Source organism: Giraffa tippelskirchi, chromosome X (genome assembly GCF_054371585.1).
Source record: "Giraffa tippelskirchi isolate mGirTip1 chromosome X, T2T-mGirTip1v1.2.pri, whole genome shotgun sequence".
In the NCBI taxonomy this organism is placed as follows: domain Eukaryota; kingdom Metazoa; phylum Chordata; class Mammalia; order Artiodactyla; family Giraffidae; genus Giraffa; species Giraffa tippelskirchi.
In genome coordinates this window covers 103,841,941-103,859,855 of record NC_137289.1, presented here as the reverse complement: position 1 = coordinate 103,859,855, position 17,915 = coordinate 103,841,941, and the positions used below count along the sequence as shown (strand labels likewise).

Below are 17,915 nucleotides of genomic sequence, written 5' to 3'. Positions count from 1 at the left end.
ACATGAGCACTGTATTGTAGTTAAGAAAGTTATTTCCCATGAGAGTACAAGTTAATAACTCTGATTTATTTTAAAAATATGAAGGATTATTAAATCTTTAGTTTCATCATCCCTGCTCATGCTAATGCAGCAAAAAAGAAATGCATGGAAAAGGAATTGGTACAAGAAACTGTATACAAATAATGCAAGTCTCTCTTTATAATTTCAAAATGCCATAGAATCATAGTTTTACACTTTTAGTCTTTGATGTTCTCCTCCTATCTCTGTCTCTGATGTTTCCTGCCACTAGAGCCTAAAGTGTGCTCTTTTCATTTTCTGGACTTCCTGACCTGTGCTTGGGATGGCCTTCCTATCATCATTGTATTTTCTTTTCCTCCATCTCACACAGTCTATGCCCCAGCTCCCATTTATTTTGAAAAGAAATCTCTTTCAGGAAATCTTTTAATCATAACCATCATCTAAGAATGGGGTAGATGCAGGACTATTCACATATTCCAAGAAGGAATTTTCCATCTTAATATCTGTCTTAACTATTTTGTCAAACTTAATTCCTGCCATGGCAGTTTTGAAGGGCCAAAAAGCTACTGATAATGTAACAGGAATTAATATATCAAATTTCAAGAAAATCAAAGCCCTCCTGATCAATATGGTAGATCTATGTTTGAGCAGTGAAACAGTGATCATTGAGAACAGGTGCCAGGCAAAAAACTGGTGACTTAGAAAGAGGCAGAAAGTGAAGCAGACTAAGGCTGGAAAGAGCCTCATTAACAGTACTAACTGGGCAAATATGCCGCCTTTGACATAAAGAAAGTTAACATAAGTTCTCCCTTCCAGATCTAGTCCATTAGGTTTGAAATAATACCCAGTAGAAACAAATTTGGAGATGTATGCTGTCTGTAAATGCAGGTAGAAAGAGGAAAGGCTCATGGCACAGTACTAAAGAACTGGTTCCCAAACCGTTAGAAATTAAAGAGTCCTTACTAATTATATAATCTAACCACCTCATTTTACAGATGAGGAAACTGAAGCCTAGAAAGCAAGAGTCACTTGCCCAAGTTCATATAGCCAGTTAGTGTACAACTGAGTCTAGCTAAAAGCAACTCTTCTGATTCTGCTTTTCTCAATCCTTTCATCATACCAAAGTGAACAAGATATAATGTCATGTGGGAAAAGTCATGGTATTTTTAAAAAGGAAGTATTAAAATACTTTTTAAAAATGTATAGTCTGTTTAATTCACTTTATACTTATATAATAGTCTCTATCATGTGCCAGACATGATTTTAGGCACAACATTACCTTTTTTATTCATACAATCAGGCATTATTATTTCCTTTATTTTACAGATGAGGGAAGTGAGCCTCAGAGAAGTTAAATAACTTGTCCAAGGTTACAAAGGTAGTAACTGTTGAAGCTGGGATTTCACTTGCTAGCTCTAGTCTTAATTGCTGTGCTATGCCATATACCAGAAGCATGTTTTACTTATTACAGAGGTCTAAGCATAAATCTAGCTAATGATTAAGATTAAATGATGATACTTTAGGATAAGCAAGGCATAAAGTAATGTAAAGTAATGTTAGTAGTGCTAAACAAATTACAGAATATTATTTAAAGATGTAACAATGCACACACACACACACACACACACACACACACACACACCACTTTGTCTTAGGTCAGACATCTGGTCTATATTATTGATACCCAAAATATAGTCCATGGGCCACCAGCATCACCTAAGAGCATTTTAGAAATTTAAAATCTTAGGCCTGAGATTCTGCATTTTTAACAAGCTCCCAGGTTATACAGATGTTCTTAGTTGTTGAACCACATTTGATGTGTAGCAAGGTTTTAAATTACTTCAGCATGCTTACCAAGTAGGCATCTTGAAAATAAGCAGAGACCACTTTACCTAAAAATATTGAGGAAAAGTCTCATATAGTTTAAAATGACTATAGTCAACAACTTGAGGGAAGAGAAATCATATGATTCAATTTATGAAAAGACCTACTCAGAACAGAGTCTTTGAAGAAAAGGTTTTACAGCAATTTAACTGTTAACTGAAATTTCAAAAAACTACCATGTGAGAAAGCATGTATACAAAATTCTTCAAGACTCTTTGATATTTATTCTTATGAACATACGTACCCATGTCTCTTTTCGGGCTGCACCAGAAGCTTCCACATAGATCAGGTGGGTTGCAGTAAGATACAGACTTCCATTAGCTGGTTTCTTACCTACAAAACGATCCAGTAATTTCACGTTTTCTACCTGTTAAAAGGGTGGGGTGGAGAAAAATGCTGATTAAGTTATCAACTCACCATACGTGATTCAGTTCAGTTCAGTCACTCAGTCGTATCCAACTCTTTGCAACCCCATGAAACACAGCATGCCAGGCCTACCTGTCCATCACCAACTCCGGGAGTTCACCCAAACCCATGCCCACTGAGTCAGTGATGCCATCCAACCATCTCGTCCTCTGTTGTCCCCTTCTCCTCATGCCCTCAATTTTTCCCAGCATCAGGGTCTTTTCCAATGAGTCAGCTCTTCGCATCAGGTGGCCAAAGTATTGGAGTTTCAGTTTCAGCATCAGTCCTTCCAATGAATATTCGGGACTGATTTCCTTTAGGATGGACTGGTTGGATCTCCCTGCAGGCCAAGAGAGTCTCAAGAGTCTTCTCCAACACCACATTTCAAAAGCATCAATTCTTCTGCGCTCAGCTTTCTTTACAGTCCAACTCTCACATCCATACATGACTACTGGAAAAACCATAGCCTTAACTAGACAGACCTTTGTTGACAAAGTAATGTCTCTGCTTTTTAATATACTGTCTAGGTTGGTCATAACTTTCCTTCTAAGGAGTAAGTGTCTTTTAATTTCACAGCTGCAATCACCATCTGCAGTGATTCTAGAGTCGAAAAATATAAAGTCAGCCACTGTTTCCACTGTTTCCCCATCTATTTGCCATGAAGTGATGGGACCAGATGCCATGATCTTAGTTTTCTGAATGTTGAGCTTTAAGCCAACTTTTTCACTCTCCTCTTTCACTTTCATCAGGAGGCTCTTTAGTTCTTTTTCACTTTCTGCCATAAGGGTGGTGTCATCTGCATATCTGAGGTTATTGATATGTCTCCCAGCAATCTTGATTCCAGCTTGTGCTTCCTCCAGCCCAGTGTTTCTCATGATGCACTCTGCATAGAAGTTAAATAAGCAGGGTGATGATATACAGCCTTGATGTACTCCTTTTTCTAGTTGGAACCAGTCTGTTGTTCCATGTCCAGCTCTAACTGTTGCTTCCTGACCTGCACACAGGTTTCTCAAGAGGCAGGTCAGGTGGTCTGGTATTCCCATCTCTTTCAGGATTTTCCACAGTTTATTGTGATCCACACAGTCAAAGGCTTTGGCATAGTCAACAAAGCAGAAATAGATGTTTTCCTAGAACTCTCTTGCTTTTGCGATGATCCATCGGATGTTGGCAATTTGATCTCTGGTTCCTCTGCCTTTTCTAAATTCAGCTTGAACATCAGGAAGTTCACAGTTCCCGTATTGCTGAAGTCTAGGCTTGGAGAATTTTGAGCGTTACTTTACTAGCGTGTGAGATGAGTGCAATTGTGCAGTAGTTTGAGCATTCTTTGGCATTGCCTTTCTTTGGGATTGGAATGAAAACTGACCTTTTCCAGTCCTGTGGCCACTGCTGAGTCTTCCAAATTTGTTGGCATATTGAGTGCAGCACTTTCACTGCATCATCTCTCAGGATCTGAAACAGTTCAACTGGAATTCCATCATCTCCACTGCCTTTGTTCATAGTGATGCTTCCTAAGGCCCATTTGATGCCACATTCCAGGCTCTAGGTGAGTGGTCACACCATTGTGGTTATCTGGGTCGTGAAGATCTTTTTTGTATAGTTCTTCCATGTATTCTTGTCACCTCTTCTTAATATCCTCTGCTTCTGTTAGGTCCCTACGATTTCTGTCCTTTATTGTGCCCATCTTTGCATGAAAGGGCTTTCCTGGTGGCTTAGACGGTAAAGCGTCTGCCTGCAATGTGGCAGACCTGGATTTGATCCCTGGGTTGGAAAGATCCCTGGAGAAGGAAATGGCAACCCACTCCAGTACTCTTGCCTGGAAAATTCCATGGACTGAGGAGCCTAGTAGGCTACAGTCCATAGGGTCGCAAAGAGTCAGACACGTCTGAGCAACTTCACTTTCACTTTGCATGAAATGTTCCCTTGGTAGTGGGGTAATTCAAAGTAAGACAAATGCTGTTAATTTACTATAAAATGGGGGTTTTTTCTAGTTTCTGTCAAGGTAGCAAACTAGTATGATCTGTGTTTCCTTTTCCTAAATCAACCATGAAGAAACTATAAAAGTGAGAGGGAAACATGGATTCCAAGAAGGATTAAAATTCTAGATGATGTTACTGTGATGGGATAGATGTGTGTAGAAGATAAATAGGACATGGATGAGGTACTAATCTTATTGGAGGGAAGTGGCAGTTATTGTGTATGGAAAAATCAATAGGGGTAAATAACATGAGATTAGATCTTAAGTTTAAGATCTTACATTAAAGTGTAAGAAAATAGAATATATTACTTTCTAAAAAGCAGGAGAAAAGTTGATAAATCCCAATGGAAAGTAGAAAGAAAAAAACCCAAAAGAGTACCATAAATGGAAATTATAAAATTAAATGCCAGAAATAAGTCCTAATATAAGAGAATTACAACAAATATACACAAATTAAACTTACCAATTATAAGAGAGACTTATAGACTGAATTAAAACAAATATTCAACAATACTCAGTCTAAAAGATATATACCTAAAATAAAGAGATGTAAACAAGTTGAAAATAAAAAGATAGGAAAGATATACTAGACAAATATGAACAAAGCTTGAGTAGCATTCTTATAATCTGACAAAATAGAATTAAGAGACAAAGAACAACAGGACAAAATACATCTTGCATGATATACTAGCAGAATTGCAGAGACAAAGGAAACACTTGGATATTTTAACACTAGTTAGGAATTGATAAGATTAAACATACAAAAACAAAAAACAAAAATGAATAGAGATACAGAATACTTTCACAGTATAACTACAAATTTCAAGTTATCAGATATACAGAGAACTCTATATCCAACAAATAAAGAACATAAAATCATTCAAGACAAATAATAGAACACTTCTAAAAAGACATCATGACAATGTCTGTAAAGGAAGACTCAATAAATTCCAAAGGTTCAATATCACACAGTCTGCATTCTTAAACCATGATACAATGATATTAGAAACTAATAAAGAATAATAGACAAAGTTAGCATATATTAGGAAACAAAATACCATATTATTAAATTAACCTTGGGTTAAAAGCAAACCATAAATGAATTCATAAATATTTAAAATTGAAAAATAATAAAAACACAACAAATGAAAAATTGTGGGACACATTTGAAGCAGAACTAAGAAGGAAAGGTACAGCTTTAAGTACACTTATTATTAAACAAGAAATATTAATAAACTAGTTAATTATCCAATACAATGAAAAAAGCAAAAGAACAGAGAAAAAAGACAAATCACAGAAATTAATAAGCAGGTAATCACCCCCCACGTACACACACACACCAAAAAATAAACAATAGAAAAGATGAACAAAATTAGAATTTAATTCTTTAAAAAGGTTAATAGATCTTTGAGAAGACTGACCAGGAAAAAAGGGGAAGAGGCAAGTACACAAAATACAGAATATAAAAGGAAAAACAATGTAACAAATTTATTTAAATGAGAGTATTATGAACAATATGCTAATACATTGAAAAACCTACATGAAGTGAAAAAATTCCAAGGAAAATCCCTCAAGTCCAGAGGGATTTGCTAATTAATTCTACCAAACTTTCATGAAACAAACTATCTTATCCAATTGATTCCAGTGTTAGAAAAAGAATGACAGTTAGTCTATTTTATTTATGAGGCTAGAATAATCTTGATTCTAAAACCAAACAGACAACTATAAGAGATGAAAATTTATACCATTTTACTTATGAAATATAGATGCAAAAATCCAAATAAAATTATTTAATGAATCAACAGTATATTTTCAAAAATATATTCATTTGATCAGGTAAATTTAACTCAAGAAAGCAAAGATAGTTCAACACTGAAAAATTTCAAAGGAATACATCACATGAATAAATTAAAAGAGAAAAATCAAATGATTTATCTCAATTGATAGAGAAAAATACTTTTGAGTTCATTTCTATTTATGATGTTAACCCTTAGTGAATTAGGAACAGAAGTAAACATCCACAACTTGGGAAAGATTATATATTAAAAGCCTACAAAGAATGTCATGTGTAATGGAGAAACTAAATGCATTACTTAAAAATCACAAACAAGATAAAATGGACCCATCTATCAATGCTACTCTTTTTATTTAAAATTAATTAATTTATTTTAGTTGGCGGCTGATTACTTTACAATATTATAGTGGTTTCTGCCATACACTGATATGAATCAGCCATGGGTTTACATGTGATCCCCATCCTGAACTCCCCTCCCACCTCCCTCCCCATCCCATCCCTCTGGGTCATCCCATTGCACCAGCCCTGAGCACTTGTCTCATGCATCAAACCTGGACTGGCACTGCTACTCTTTTAAATATCCTAGTCAATACAATAAGAAAAAAAGAGTGGGAAAAGTAAGAAATACAAGGACTGAAAGTCAAACGCTGTATCTGGCACTATTTACTGGGAAGACAACCTTCCCAATAAAATGATAATGGGAGATCTTCTACAAAGAAAAAAAAAAAAAACAGAATCAGCAAACTATTAGAACTTAGAGGAATTCAGCAAGGTTTCTAGATAAAATGCCAACCTACAAAACTCAAATGTTTCTCTATACAAGCAATGACCATAAAGAAAATACCACTCACAGTGGCAACACCATGTAGAATCCAGGAATTAGCTTAACCAAGTATATATGATACTTTTACAGAAAAAACTTTAAAACGCTAATACAGGAAATTGAAGACAACTTAAAGAAATGAAGAGGCATCCATTCTCTTGGATAGGACAACTTAATTTTAAAAAGATGACAATTATTGTCCAAATTAATCTATAAATTCAATGTAATTTCAGTTAAATTTCAAAATGGATTTTTCATACATTTATTCTAAATTTAAAAAGAAGACTATAACCCCATAAATAGATAAATAAATCTTAGAAGAGTGAAGAAAGGAAGATCTGCTCTACTAGATATTAAGATATACCCAAAGCCATAGGGTAAAAAAAAAAAAAAAAAAAAAAAAGGCCTGAAGTACTAGTACAAAACTATACAAATAGACCATTGATAAAGGCTCACAGCTCAAAGGCAAACTTGTGTATGAATGGGCACTTCATATAGGATAAACGTGGCACTACTAATTATGAACAAAAGATATACTGCTACTGCTACTGCTAAGTCGCTTCAGTCGTGTCCGACTCGGTGCGACCCCATGGATGGCAGCCCACCAGGCTCTGCCGTCCCTGGGATTCTCCAGGCAAGAATACTGGAGTGGGTTGCCATTTCCTTCTCCAGTGCATGAAAGAGAAAAGTGAAAGTGAAGTCGCTCAGTAGTGTCCGACTCTTAGCGACCACATGGGCTGTACCTACCCAGCTCCTCCGTCCATGGGCTTTTCCAGGCAAGAGTACTGGAGTGGGGTGCCATTGCCTTCTCCGACAAAAGATATAAGTACTTACCAAATATGTGGGGGAAACTATCAATACATGAAGAAAAATAAAACTAGATCCCTATGTATTACCATATGCAAAAGTGTAATCTAGAGATATCTTCTTACATATCTATATGTAAGAAGAAAAACTATAAAGTTACTAGAAAATGCAAAATATGTCGGACTGAGAGACAGGAAAAGACTTGAAAAATCAATCAATAACAGAATAGGAGAAAATATATAAAATGTCTAAAACTAACAAGAGATCATTATCTAGACTATATAAGGGACTCCTGTAACTCAATGAAAAAAAGACGGAAGCTCTAATAGAAAAGCGGGCAAAAATATAAGAACAGGCAAGCTACAGAATAGGAAATCCAATAGGCATACAACCATGAAGAGACACTCAAGATACTGGTAATTACATAAGTGAAAATTAAAACTACAAGATAGTTCTTTAAGTCTGTAAGACTGGAAAAAACTGGGAGGCTAGAAAATTCCACGTGTCAGTAGGGTGTTGGGGATAAAAGAACCCTCATCTGTTACAACTGTCAGGGGGTGACAGGATATAGACAGATTGAGACCACTCAGGAGATCAATCTGGTACTACATAATTAAAGTAACAAAGTACACTCCGTGATCCAGAAATTCTATTCCTGAAAATGAGCCCAAAGAAATTTTCATATAGGTCCTAAAGAGGACGCATACAATACAGAACATTTCCATCACAGGGATAATAGGTAACTCAAGATGTAGTGCAGCATTAAGCAGGTATTAGAAGCAATGGGTAGATTTAATTCAGATGACCATTATATCTACTGCTGTGGGCAAGAATCTCTTGGAAGAAATGGAGTAGCCCTCATAGTCAACAAAAGAGTCCGAAATGCAGTAACTGGGTGCAATCTCAGAAACAACAAAATAATCTTGGTTCATATCCAAGGCAAACGATTCAACATCACAGCAATCCAAGTCTATGCCCCAACCACTAAAGCTGAAGAAGCTAAAGTTGACCAGCTCTATGAAGACCTACAACACTTTTTAGAACTAACATCAAAGAAGATATCCTTTTCATCATAGGTTATTGGAATGCGAAAGTAGGAGGTCAAGAGATACCTGCAATAACAGGCAAGTTTGGCCTTGGCATACAAAATGAAGCAGGGCAAAGGATAATAGAGTTTTGCTAAGAGAACACACTGGTTATAGCAAACACTCTGTTACAACAACACAAGAGATGACTCTACACATGGACATAACCAGAAGGTCAATACCAAAATCACATTATGTTCTTTGCAGCCAAAGATGCAGAACTTCTTCTATACAGTCAGTAAAAACAAGACCTGGAGCTGACTGTCGGAGAAGGCAATGGCACCCCACTCCAGTACTCTTGCCTGGAAAATCCCATGGATGGAGGAGCCTGGTAGGCTACAGTCCATGGGGTCGCTAAGAGTCGCACACGACTGAGTGACTTTACTTTCACTTTTCCCTTTCATGCACTGGAGAAGGAAATGGCAACCCACTCCAGTATTCTTGCCTGGAGAATCCCAGGGATGGCGGAGCCTGGTGGGCTGCCGTCTATGGGGTCACACAGAGTCGGACACGACTGAAGCGACTTAGCAGCAGCAGCAGCAGGAGCTGACTGTGGCTCAGATCATGAGCTCTTTATTGCAAAATTCAGGCTTAAATTGAAGAAAGTAAGGAAAACTAGGCCTTTCAGGTATGACCTAAATCAAATTTCTTATGACTACACAGTAAAGGTGACAAATAGAATCAAGGAATTAGATCTGGTAGATGGAGTGTCTGAGGAACTATGGATGAAGGTTGGTAAAACTGCACAGAAGGCAGTGACCAAAACCACCCGCTAGGAAAAGAAATTCAAGGCAAAGTGGTTGTCTGAGAAGGCTTTACAAATAGCTGAGAAAAGAAGACAAATGAAAGACAAGGGAGAAAGGGAAAGATATACTCAACTGAATGCAGAGTTCCAGAGGATACCAAGGAGAGGTAAGAAGGCCTTCTTATATGAACAATGCAAAGAAACAGAGGAAAACAATAGAATGGGAAAGACTAAGATTTCTTCAAGAAAATTAGTGATATCAAGGGAAAATTTCTTGCAAGGATGGGCATGAAAAAGGACAGAAACAGTAACGACCTAACAGAAGCAGAAGAGGTTAAGAAGAGGTGGCAAGAATATACAGAAGAATTGTACAAGAAAGGTCTTAATGGCCCAGATAACCACAATGGCGTGGTCATTCAATTAGAGCCAGACATCCTGAAATGTGAAGACAAGTGAGCCTTAGGAAGTATTACTACAAACGAAGTTAGTGGAGATGATGGAATTCTAGCTGAGCTATTTAAAGTCCTAAAATATGATGTTAAAATGCTGCACTCAATATACCACAGATTTGGAAAACTCAGCAGTGGCCACAACACTGGAAAAGGTCAGTTTTCATTCAAATCCCAAAGAAGGACAATGTGAAAGAATGTTCAAACTACTGTACAATTGCACTCATTGCATATCCTAGGAGGAGAAGGCAATGGCACCCCACTCCAGTACTCTTGCCTGGAAAATCCCATGGACGGAGGAGCCTGGTAGGCTACAGTCCATGGGGTCACTAAGAGTCGGACACGACTGAGCAACTTCACTTTCACTTTTCCCTTTCATGCACTGGAGAAGGAAATGGCAACCCACTCCAGTATTCTTGCCTGGAGAATCCCAGGGACGGCGGAGCCTGGTGGGCTGCCGTCTCTGGGGTCGCACAGAGTCAGACACGACTGAAGCGACTTAGCAGCAGCAGCAGCAGCAGCATATCCTAGCAAGGTTTTGTTCAAAATCTTTCAAGCTAGGCTTCACCAGTACATGAACCAAGAACTTCCAGATGTACAAGCTGGGTTTTGAAGGGCAGAGGCACCAGAGATCAAATTGCCATTATTCGTTGGATCATGGAGAAAGCAAAAGAGATCCAGAAAAACTTCTGCTTCATTGACTAAACTAAGGCCTTTGACTGTGTGGATGAAAACAAACTAGAAAATTCTAAAAGAGATGGGAGTACCAGACCACATTACCTGTCTCCTGAGAAACCTATATGAGGGTGAAGAAGCAACAGTTAGAACCAAACATGGACTGGTTCCAAATTAGGAAAGGAGTACATCAAGGCTGTATATTGTCACCCTGCTTATTTAACTTAAGCAGAGTACATCTGTGCAAAATGCTTGGCTGGATGAATAACAAGATGAAATCAAGACTGCCAGAAGAAATATCAATAACCTCAGATATGCAGATGATACCACTATAACAGCAAAAAGTGAAGAGGAACTAAAGAAACTCTTGATGAGGGTGAAAGAGGAGAGTGAAAAAGCTGGCTTAAAACACAAAACATTCAAAAAACTAAGATCATGGCATCTGGTCCCATCTCTTCATGCCAAATAGAAGAGGAAAAAGTGGAAGCAGACAGATTTTCTTTTCTTGGGCTCCAAAATCCTTGTGGACAGTGACTGCAGCCATGAAATTAAAAGACCCTTGCTCCTTGGATGGAAAGCTATGACAAACCCACACAGGATGTTAAAAAGCAGAGACATCACTTTGCCAACCAAAGTCCATATAATCAAAACTACGGTTTTTCCAGTAGTCATGTATGGATGTGAGATTTGGTCCATAAAGAAGGCCGAGCATGAAAGAATTGATGCCTTCTGCTTGTGGTGCTGAAGAAGACTCTTGAGAGTCTCCTGGACAGCAAGGACATCAAACCAGTCAATCCTAAAGGAAATCAAACCTAAATATTCATTTGAAGGACTGTTCCTGAAGTTGGAGCTCCAATACTTTGGCCACCTGATGCAAAGAGCCAACTCACTGGAAAAGACTCTGATGGTGGGAAACACAGAAGGCAAAAGGAGAAGGGGAAGGCAGAGGATGAGGTCCTTAGATAGCATCACTGACTCAATGGACATGAATTTGAGCAAACTCCAGGAGACAGTGGAGGACAAAGGAGCCTAGCATGAACTACAGTTCATGGAGTCCCAAAGAGTAGGACACAAGTTAATAACTGAACAACAAGAAAAGTAGCAATAGGTTAGAGGTACACATAGCAACATGAATAGATCCAAAAAATACATGGCTTAGTGAAAAAATAAGAAGCAGAATGAAATATTGAAGATATCACTAGTTACATAAAAAAAAATTCATGCAATTCCACCATGTTTTCAAGGATATATTCAAATATTCAGTTGAGTTCAGTCACTCAGTCATGTACGACTCTTTTCAACCCCATGGACCACAGCACGCCAGGCTTCCCTGTCCATCACCAACTGCTGGAGCTTGCTCAAACTCATATCCATTGAGTCAGTGATGCCATCCAACCATCTCATCCTCTGTAGTCCCCTTCTCCTCCTGCCTTCGGTCTTTCCCAGCATCAGGGTCTTTTCAAATGAGTCAGTTCTTCAAATCAGGTGGCCAAAGTTTTGGAGCTTCAGCTTCAGCATCAGCCCTTCCAATGAATATTCAGGACTGATTTCCTTTAGGATTGACTGGTTGGATCTCCTTGCAATCCAAGAGACTCTCAAGAGTCTTCTCCAACACCACAGTTCAAAACCATCAATTCTTTGGCCCTCAGCTTTCTTTATAGTCCAACTTTCACATCCATACATGACTACTGGAAAAACCATAGCTTTGACTAGATGGACTTTTGTCGGAAAGTAATGTTTCTGCTTTTTAATATGCTGTATAGTTTGGTCATAAGTTTTCTTCCAAGGAGAAAGCTTTTTTTAATTTCATGACTGCAGTCACCATCTGAAGAGATTTTGGGGTCCAAGAATATAAAGTCTGTCACTTTTTCCATTGTTTCCCCATCCATTTGCCATGAAGTGATGGTACTGCATGCCATGACCTTAGTTTTTATATATTGAGTTTTAAGCCAGCATTTTCATTCTCCGCTTTCACTTTCAGCAAGAGGCTCTTTAGTTCTTCTTCGCTTTCTGCCATAAGGGTGGTGTCATCTGCGTATGTGAAGTTATTGATATTTCTCCCAGCAATCATGATTCCAGCTTGTGCTTCATCCAGCCTGGCATTTCACATGATGTACTCTGCATATAAGTTAAATAAGGAGGGGAACAATATACAGCCTTGACGTACTCCTTTTTCAATTTGAAACCAATCTGTTGTTCCATGTCTGGTTCTAACTATTGTTTCTTGATCTGCATACGGATTTTTCAGAAGGCAGGTAAGGTGGTTTAGTATTCCCATCTCTTTAAGAATTTTCCACAGTTTTTCGTGATCCACACAGTCAAATGATTTGGTGTAGTCAATAAAAGAGAAGCAGATGTTTTTGTGGAACTCTCTTGCTTTTTCTATGATCAAACGGATGTTGGCAATTTGATCTCTGGTTCCTCCGCCTTTTCTAAATCCATCTTGAACATCTGGAAGTTCTTGGTTCATGTGCTGCTAAAGCCTAGCTTGGAGAATTTTGAGATTACTTTGCCAGTATGTGAGATGAGTGCAACTGTGCCGTAGTTTGAACATTCTTTGGCATTGCCTTTCTTTGGGATTAGAATGAAAACTGACCTTTTCCAGTCCTGTGGAAACCATTGAGCTTTCCAAATTCACTGGTATATTGAGTGCAACACTTTCACAGCATCATCTTTTAGGACTTGAAATAGCTCAGATGGAATCCCATCACTTCCACTAGCGTTATTTGTAGTGATGCTTCCTAAGCCCCGATTGACTTCACATTCCAGGATGTCAGGTGAGTGATCACATCACCATGGTTATCTGGGTCATGAAGATCTTTTTTATATAGTTGTTCTGTGTATTCTTGCCACCTCTTCTTAATATCTTCTGCTTCTGTTAGGTCCATACTGTTTCTGTCCTTTATTGTGCCGATCTTTGCATGAAATATTCCCTTGGTATCTCTTAATTTTCTTGAAGAGATCTCTAGTCTTTCCCATTCTGTTGTTTTCCTCTATTTCTTTGCATTGATCACTGAGGAAGGCTTTGTTATTTCTCCTTGCTATTCTTTAGAACTCTGCATTCAGATGGGTATATCTTTCCTTTTCTGCTTTGCTTTTAACTTCTCTTCTTTTCTCAGCTATTTGTAAGGCCTCCTCAGACAACCGTTTTGCCTTTTTGATTTTTTTTCCCCCTTGGGGATGGTCTTGATCATTTCCTCCTGTACAATGTCACGAACCTCTGTCCAAGCTTACTGAGAAAGTTACATCAAAAGCTGCAATAGGCCAAAAGCTAAGCCTCTAGGGTCAAACAGTTACCCAGGTTATAAACTGAAAGAAAAATTTCTTGAAGGAAATTGAGTGCTACTCCAGTAGTCACATGAATGATAAGAAAGATAAACAGTCTTATTGCTAATATGGAGAATGTTTGAGAACTCTAGATAGAAGATCAAGCCAGCCACAACATCCTCTAAAGGCAAAGAACAATCCAGAGAAAGATTCTAACTCTATTCAATTCTTCAAAGGCTGAGAGAGGAAGCTGCAGAAGAGTGAAGCTAGCAGAGGTTGATTCATGAGGTCTAAGGAAAGAAGCCATCAGTTCATTTCAGTTCAGTCGCTCACTCCTGTCCAACTCTTTGTGACCCCATGGACTGCAGCATGCCAGGCCTCCCTGTCCATCACCAACTCCCGGAGTTTACTCAAACTCATGTCCATGGAGTTGGTGATGCCATACAACCATCTCATCCTCTGCCATACCCTTCTCCTCCTGCCTTCAATCCCTCCCAGCATCAGGGTCTTTTCAAATGAGTCAGCTCTTAACATAAGGGGGCCAAAGTCTTGGAGCTTCAACTTCAGTATCAATCCTTCCAATGAATATTCAGGACTGATCTCCTTTAGGATGGACTGGATGGATCTCCTTGCAGTCCAAGGGACTCTCAAGAGTCTTCTCCAACACCACAGTTCAAAAGCATCAATTCTTTGGCACTCAGCTTTCTTTATACTCCAACTCTCACAACCACACAAGACTACTGGAAAAACCATAGCTTTGACTAGATGGACCTTTGTTGGCAAAGTAATGTCTCTGCTTTTTAATATGCTGTCTAGTTTGGTCATAACTTTTCTTTCACGGAGTAAGTGTCATTTAATTTCATGGCTGCAATCACCATCTGCAGTTATTTTGGAGCCCCCCAAAATCAAGTCTGTCACTTTTTCCCCATCTATTTGTCATGAAGCGATGGGATCAGATGCCATGATCTTAGTTTTCTGAATGCTGAGTTTTAAGCCAACTTTTTCACTCTCCTTTCACTTTCATCAAGAGGTTCTTTAGTTCTTCTTCACTTTCTGCCATAAGGGTGGTGTCATCTGCATATCTGAGGTTATTGATATTTCTCCCAGAAATCTCTATTCCAGCTTGTGCTTCATCCAGCCCAGACTTTCTCATGATGTACTCTGCGTATAAGTTAAATAAGCAGGGTCACAATATACAGCCTTGACATACTCCTTTCCCGATTTGGAACCAGTCTGTTGTTCCATGTCCAGTTCTAACTGTTGCTTTCTGATCTGCATACAGATTTCTCAATAGGCATGTCAGGTAGTCTGGTATTCCCATCTCTTTCAGAATTTTCCACAGTTTTTCATGATCTACACAGTCAAAGACTTTGGCACAGCCAATAATGCAGAAGTAGATGTTTTTCTGGAACTCTCTTGCTTTTTCAATGATCCAACGGATGTTGGCAATTTGATCTCTGGTACCTCTGCCTTTTCTAAATTCAGCTTGAACATTGGGAAGTTCACCGTTCATCTACTGTTGAAGTCTGCTTGGAGAATTTTGAGCGTTACTTTACTAGCATGTGAGATGAGTGCAACTGTGCAGTAGTTTGAGCATTCCTTGGCAATGTCTTTCTTTGGGATTGGAATGAAAACTGACGTTTTCCAGTCCTGTGGCCACTGCTGAGTTTTCCAAATTTGTTCTCCACAACATAAAAGTACCAGGTAAAGCAGCAAGTGTAAATGTATTAATAGAAGATACAACAAATTATCCAGAAGACTTAGCTAAAATAATAAATATAGGTGGCTACACTAAACGATAGATCTTCAATGTAGGTGAAACAGCCTTATTTTGGAAGATGATGCTATCTAGCACCTTTATAGCTAGGAAGAAGTCAATGTCTGGCTTCAGATTTCAAAGGACATATTGACTCTCTTGTTAGGACCTAATGCAGCTGGTGATTTTAAATTGAAGTCAATGTTCATTTAAAATTCCAAAAATCCTAGGGCCCTTAAGCATTATGCTAAGTATACTCTGTGCTCTATAAATGAAACAAAAAACCTAGACAATACCACATCCATTTACAACATGGTTCATTGAATATTTTAAACCCACCATTGAGACCTACTATTCAGAAAAAGATTCCTTTCAAAATATTATTGCTCAGGTGCCAGTTGTTCCAAGTGTCCAGGCCTGAGGTGTCCTCCTAATTCCTTCCCCTGCCAGCACCTCAAACGGCAGGCCACTCATCAAGAATTCTGTATCCAAGACCTGAAAATTTGTTATTTAAGATGATGAATGCTGACGTAGATGCAGTTGATGCTGAAAATTACATGGAATTAGAGGAAAAAACTTCCTTATTAATCAAGTGTTAAAATTCCAACACACACTTGAAAACCTCTCTGCAAGAATAGATGCAGTCAGGGAAGAAAATCTGAAGCTAAAATCATAAAATCCAGTTCTTAGACAATATATAGAAAACCTCATGACAGATTCTAGTGTTTTTCAAACAACTGACAGAAAAAGCCAAAGAAAGTAAGGGATTGGTATCCATTATGTCTTTACGGAAATGCTGATCTGTTTTCCTTTAAAACTTGGATAGGTTCCAAAAGTTATAGGAGTATTGTTTGTAGCTTCACTGAGTATTTATAAAGATGTCAGATCTGGGCAAAATGAAAAGCATAACAGAAGACTTCCATGAGTTTGTGTATTATGTTAGTCTATGAAAACATGCAAATGTATTGTAGAGACTTTACAATTAGAAATGCATATATTTATGAGACTTGAAAATGAATGTTATATCAAATTTGCTTTTATTTATAGGTTTAGCTTTCTCTTTTACTATAGATATAGAGATAGAAGAAAATAAACACCTTGCTGCAACAAAGTGACCAAAATCATACTGAATGCACACCTTTATGTACCCTGTCCACCACTGTGTGCCTCTTCTCTGTTTGCTTTCTTTCCATTTTCCTTCCTCTAAGGAAAAAAATGGTTTCACATTTGTAAAAAGTAATTTCAGTAGTTACTCATCTAGGAGAGGAAGCAAAACTTCTAACTGCTGAAAATTAACCAAAATAAGATACTTTATTAGTTAGGGCTTACTTGTTATGTTTAGTAGTAAGATAGGATAATTGGTTCGTCTTTAATCAATTGAAAGTGGAGACTCTAAAAATCAAGATTTTTCTTTGAATTATCATATTGGGAAGATCTGTTGTTAAAAACTTCCTTTGCACAAAATAACCTACTTGGTATCTAAAAAGATGAGCTCTGGTTGTTTGCTTGAAACAGAAAATTTTGAGGAAAAATAGAAATAGGATGGGAAAAGTACTTGGTAAGTACTTGTAACCAACTCCAAATGTTTTTACTCAAGATTTCTGTTATTTCTAGCACAGATTAGATTGTGGGGGGACTATATAAGAAAATGGATTAAGTTTGGCTGGCCTTATGTAAACCAAACTTGAAAGAAAATAAAGATTGGTCTCAGGTTTAATATCTCGCAGATCAACTTGGCAAAGTCCCTTAAGAGTGTATTAGTATGGAAATATAAGAAACCTCGAATAGCCAAAGCAATCTTGAGAAAGAAGAATGGAACTGGAGGAATCAACTTGCCTGACTTCAGGCTCTACTACAAAGCCACAGTCATCAAGACAGTATGGTACTGGCACAAAGATAGAAATATAGATCAATGGAACAAAATAGAAAGCCCAGTGATAAATCCACACACCTATGGACACCTTATCTTCGACAAAGGAGGCAAGAATATACAATGGAGAAAAGATGATCTCTATAACAAGTGGTGCTGGGAAAACTGGTCAACCACCTGTAAAAGAATGAAACTAGAACATTTCTAACACCATACACAAAAATAAACTCAAAATGGATTAAAGATCTAAATGTAAGACCACAAACTATCCATTGATCTATATTTCTATCTTTGTGCCAGTACCATGCTGTCTTGATGACTGTTGCTTTGTAGTATAGCCTGAAGTCAGGCAGGTTGATTC

At 38.0% G+C, this 17,915-nt stretch overlaps 1 protein-coding gene and 1 pseudogene across 1 annotated transcript in view; one reads left to right on the top strand and one right to left on the bottom strand.

The window, feature by feature from the left end:
* The window catches only part of LOC145536368 (phosphatidylinositol-3,5-bisphosphate 3-phosphatase MTMR8-like), a 221,919-nt gene that overhangs the window by 161,856 nt on the left and 42,148 nt on the right, over positions 1-17,915 (bottom strand). Inside the window, 1 exon segment of the mRNA XM_081565575.1 lies at positions 2,147-2,269. Within this exon segment, the coding sequence (XP_081421701.1) occupies positions 2,147-2,269 (123 nt within the window).
* On the top strand, positions 16,200-16,447 carry LOC145535469 (short coiled-coil protein B-like; annotated as a pseudogene).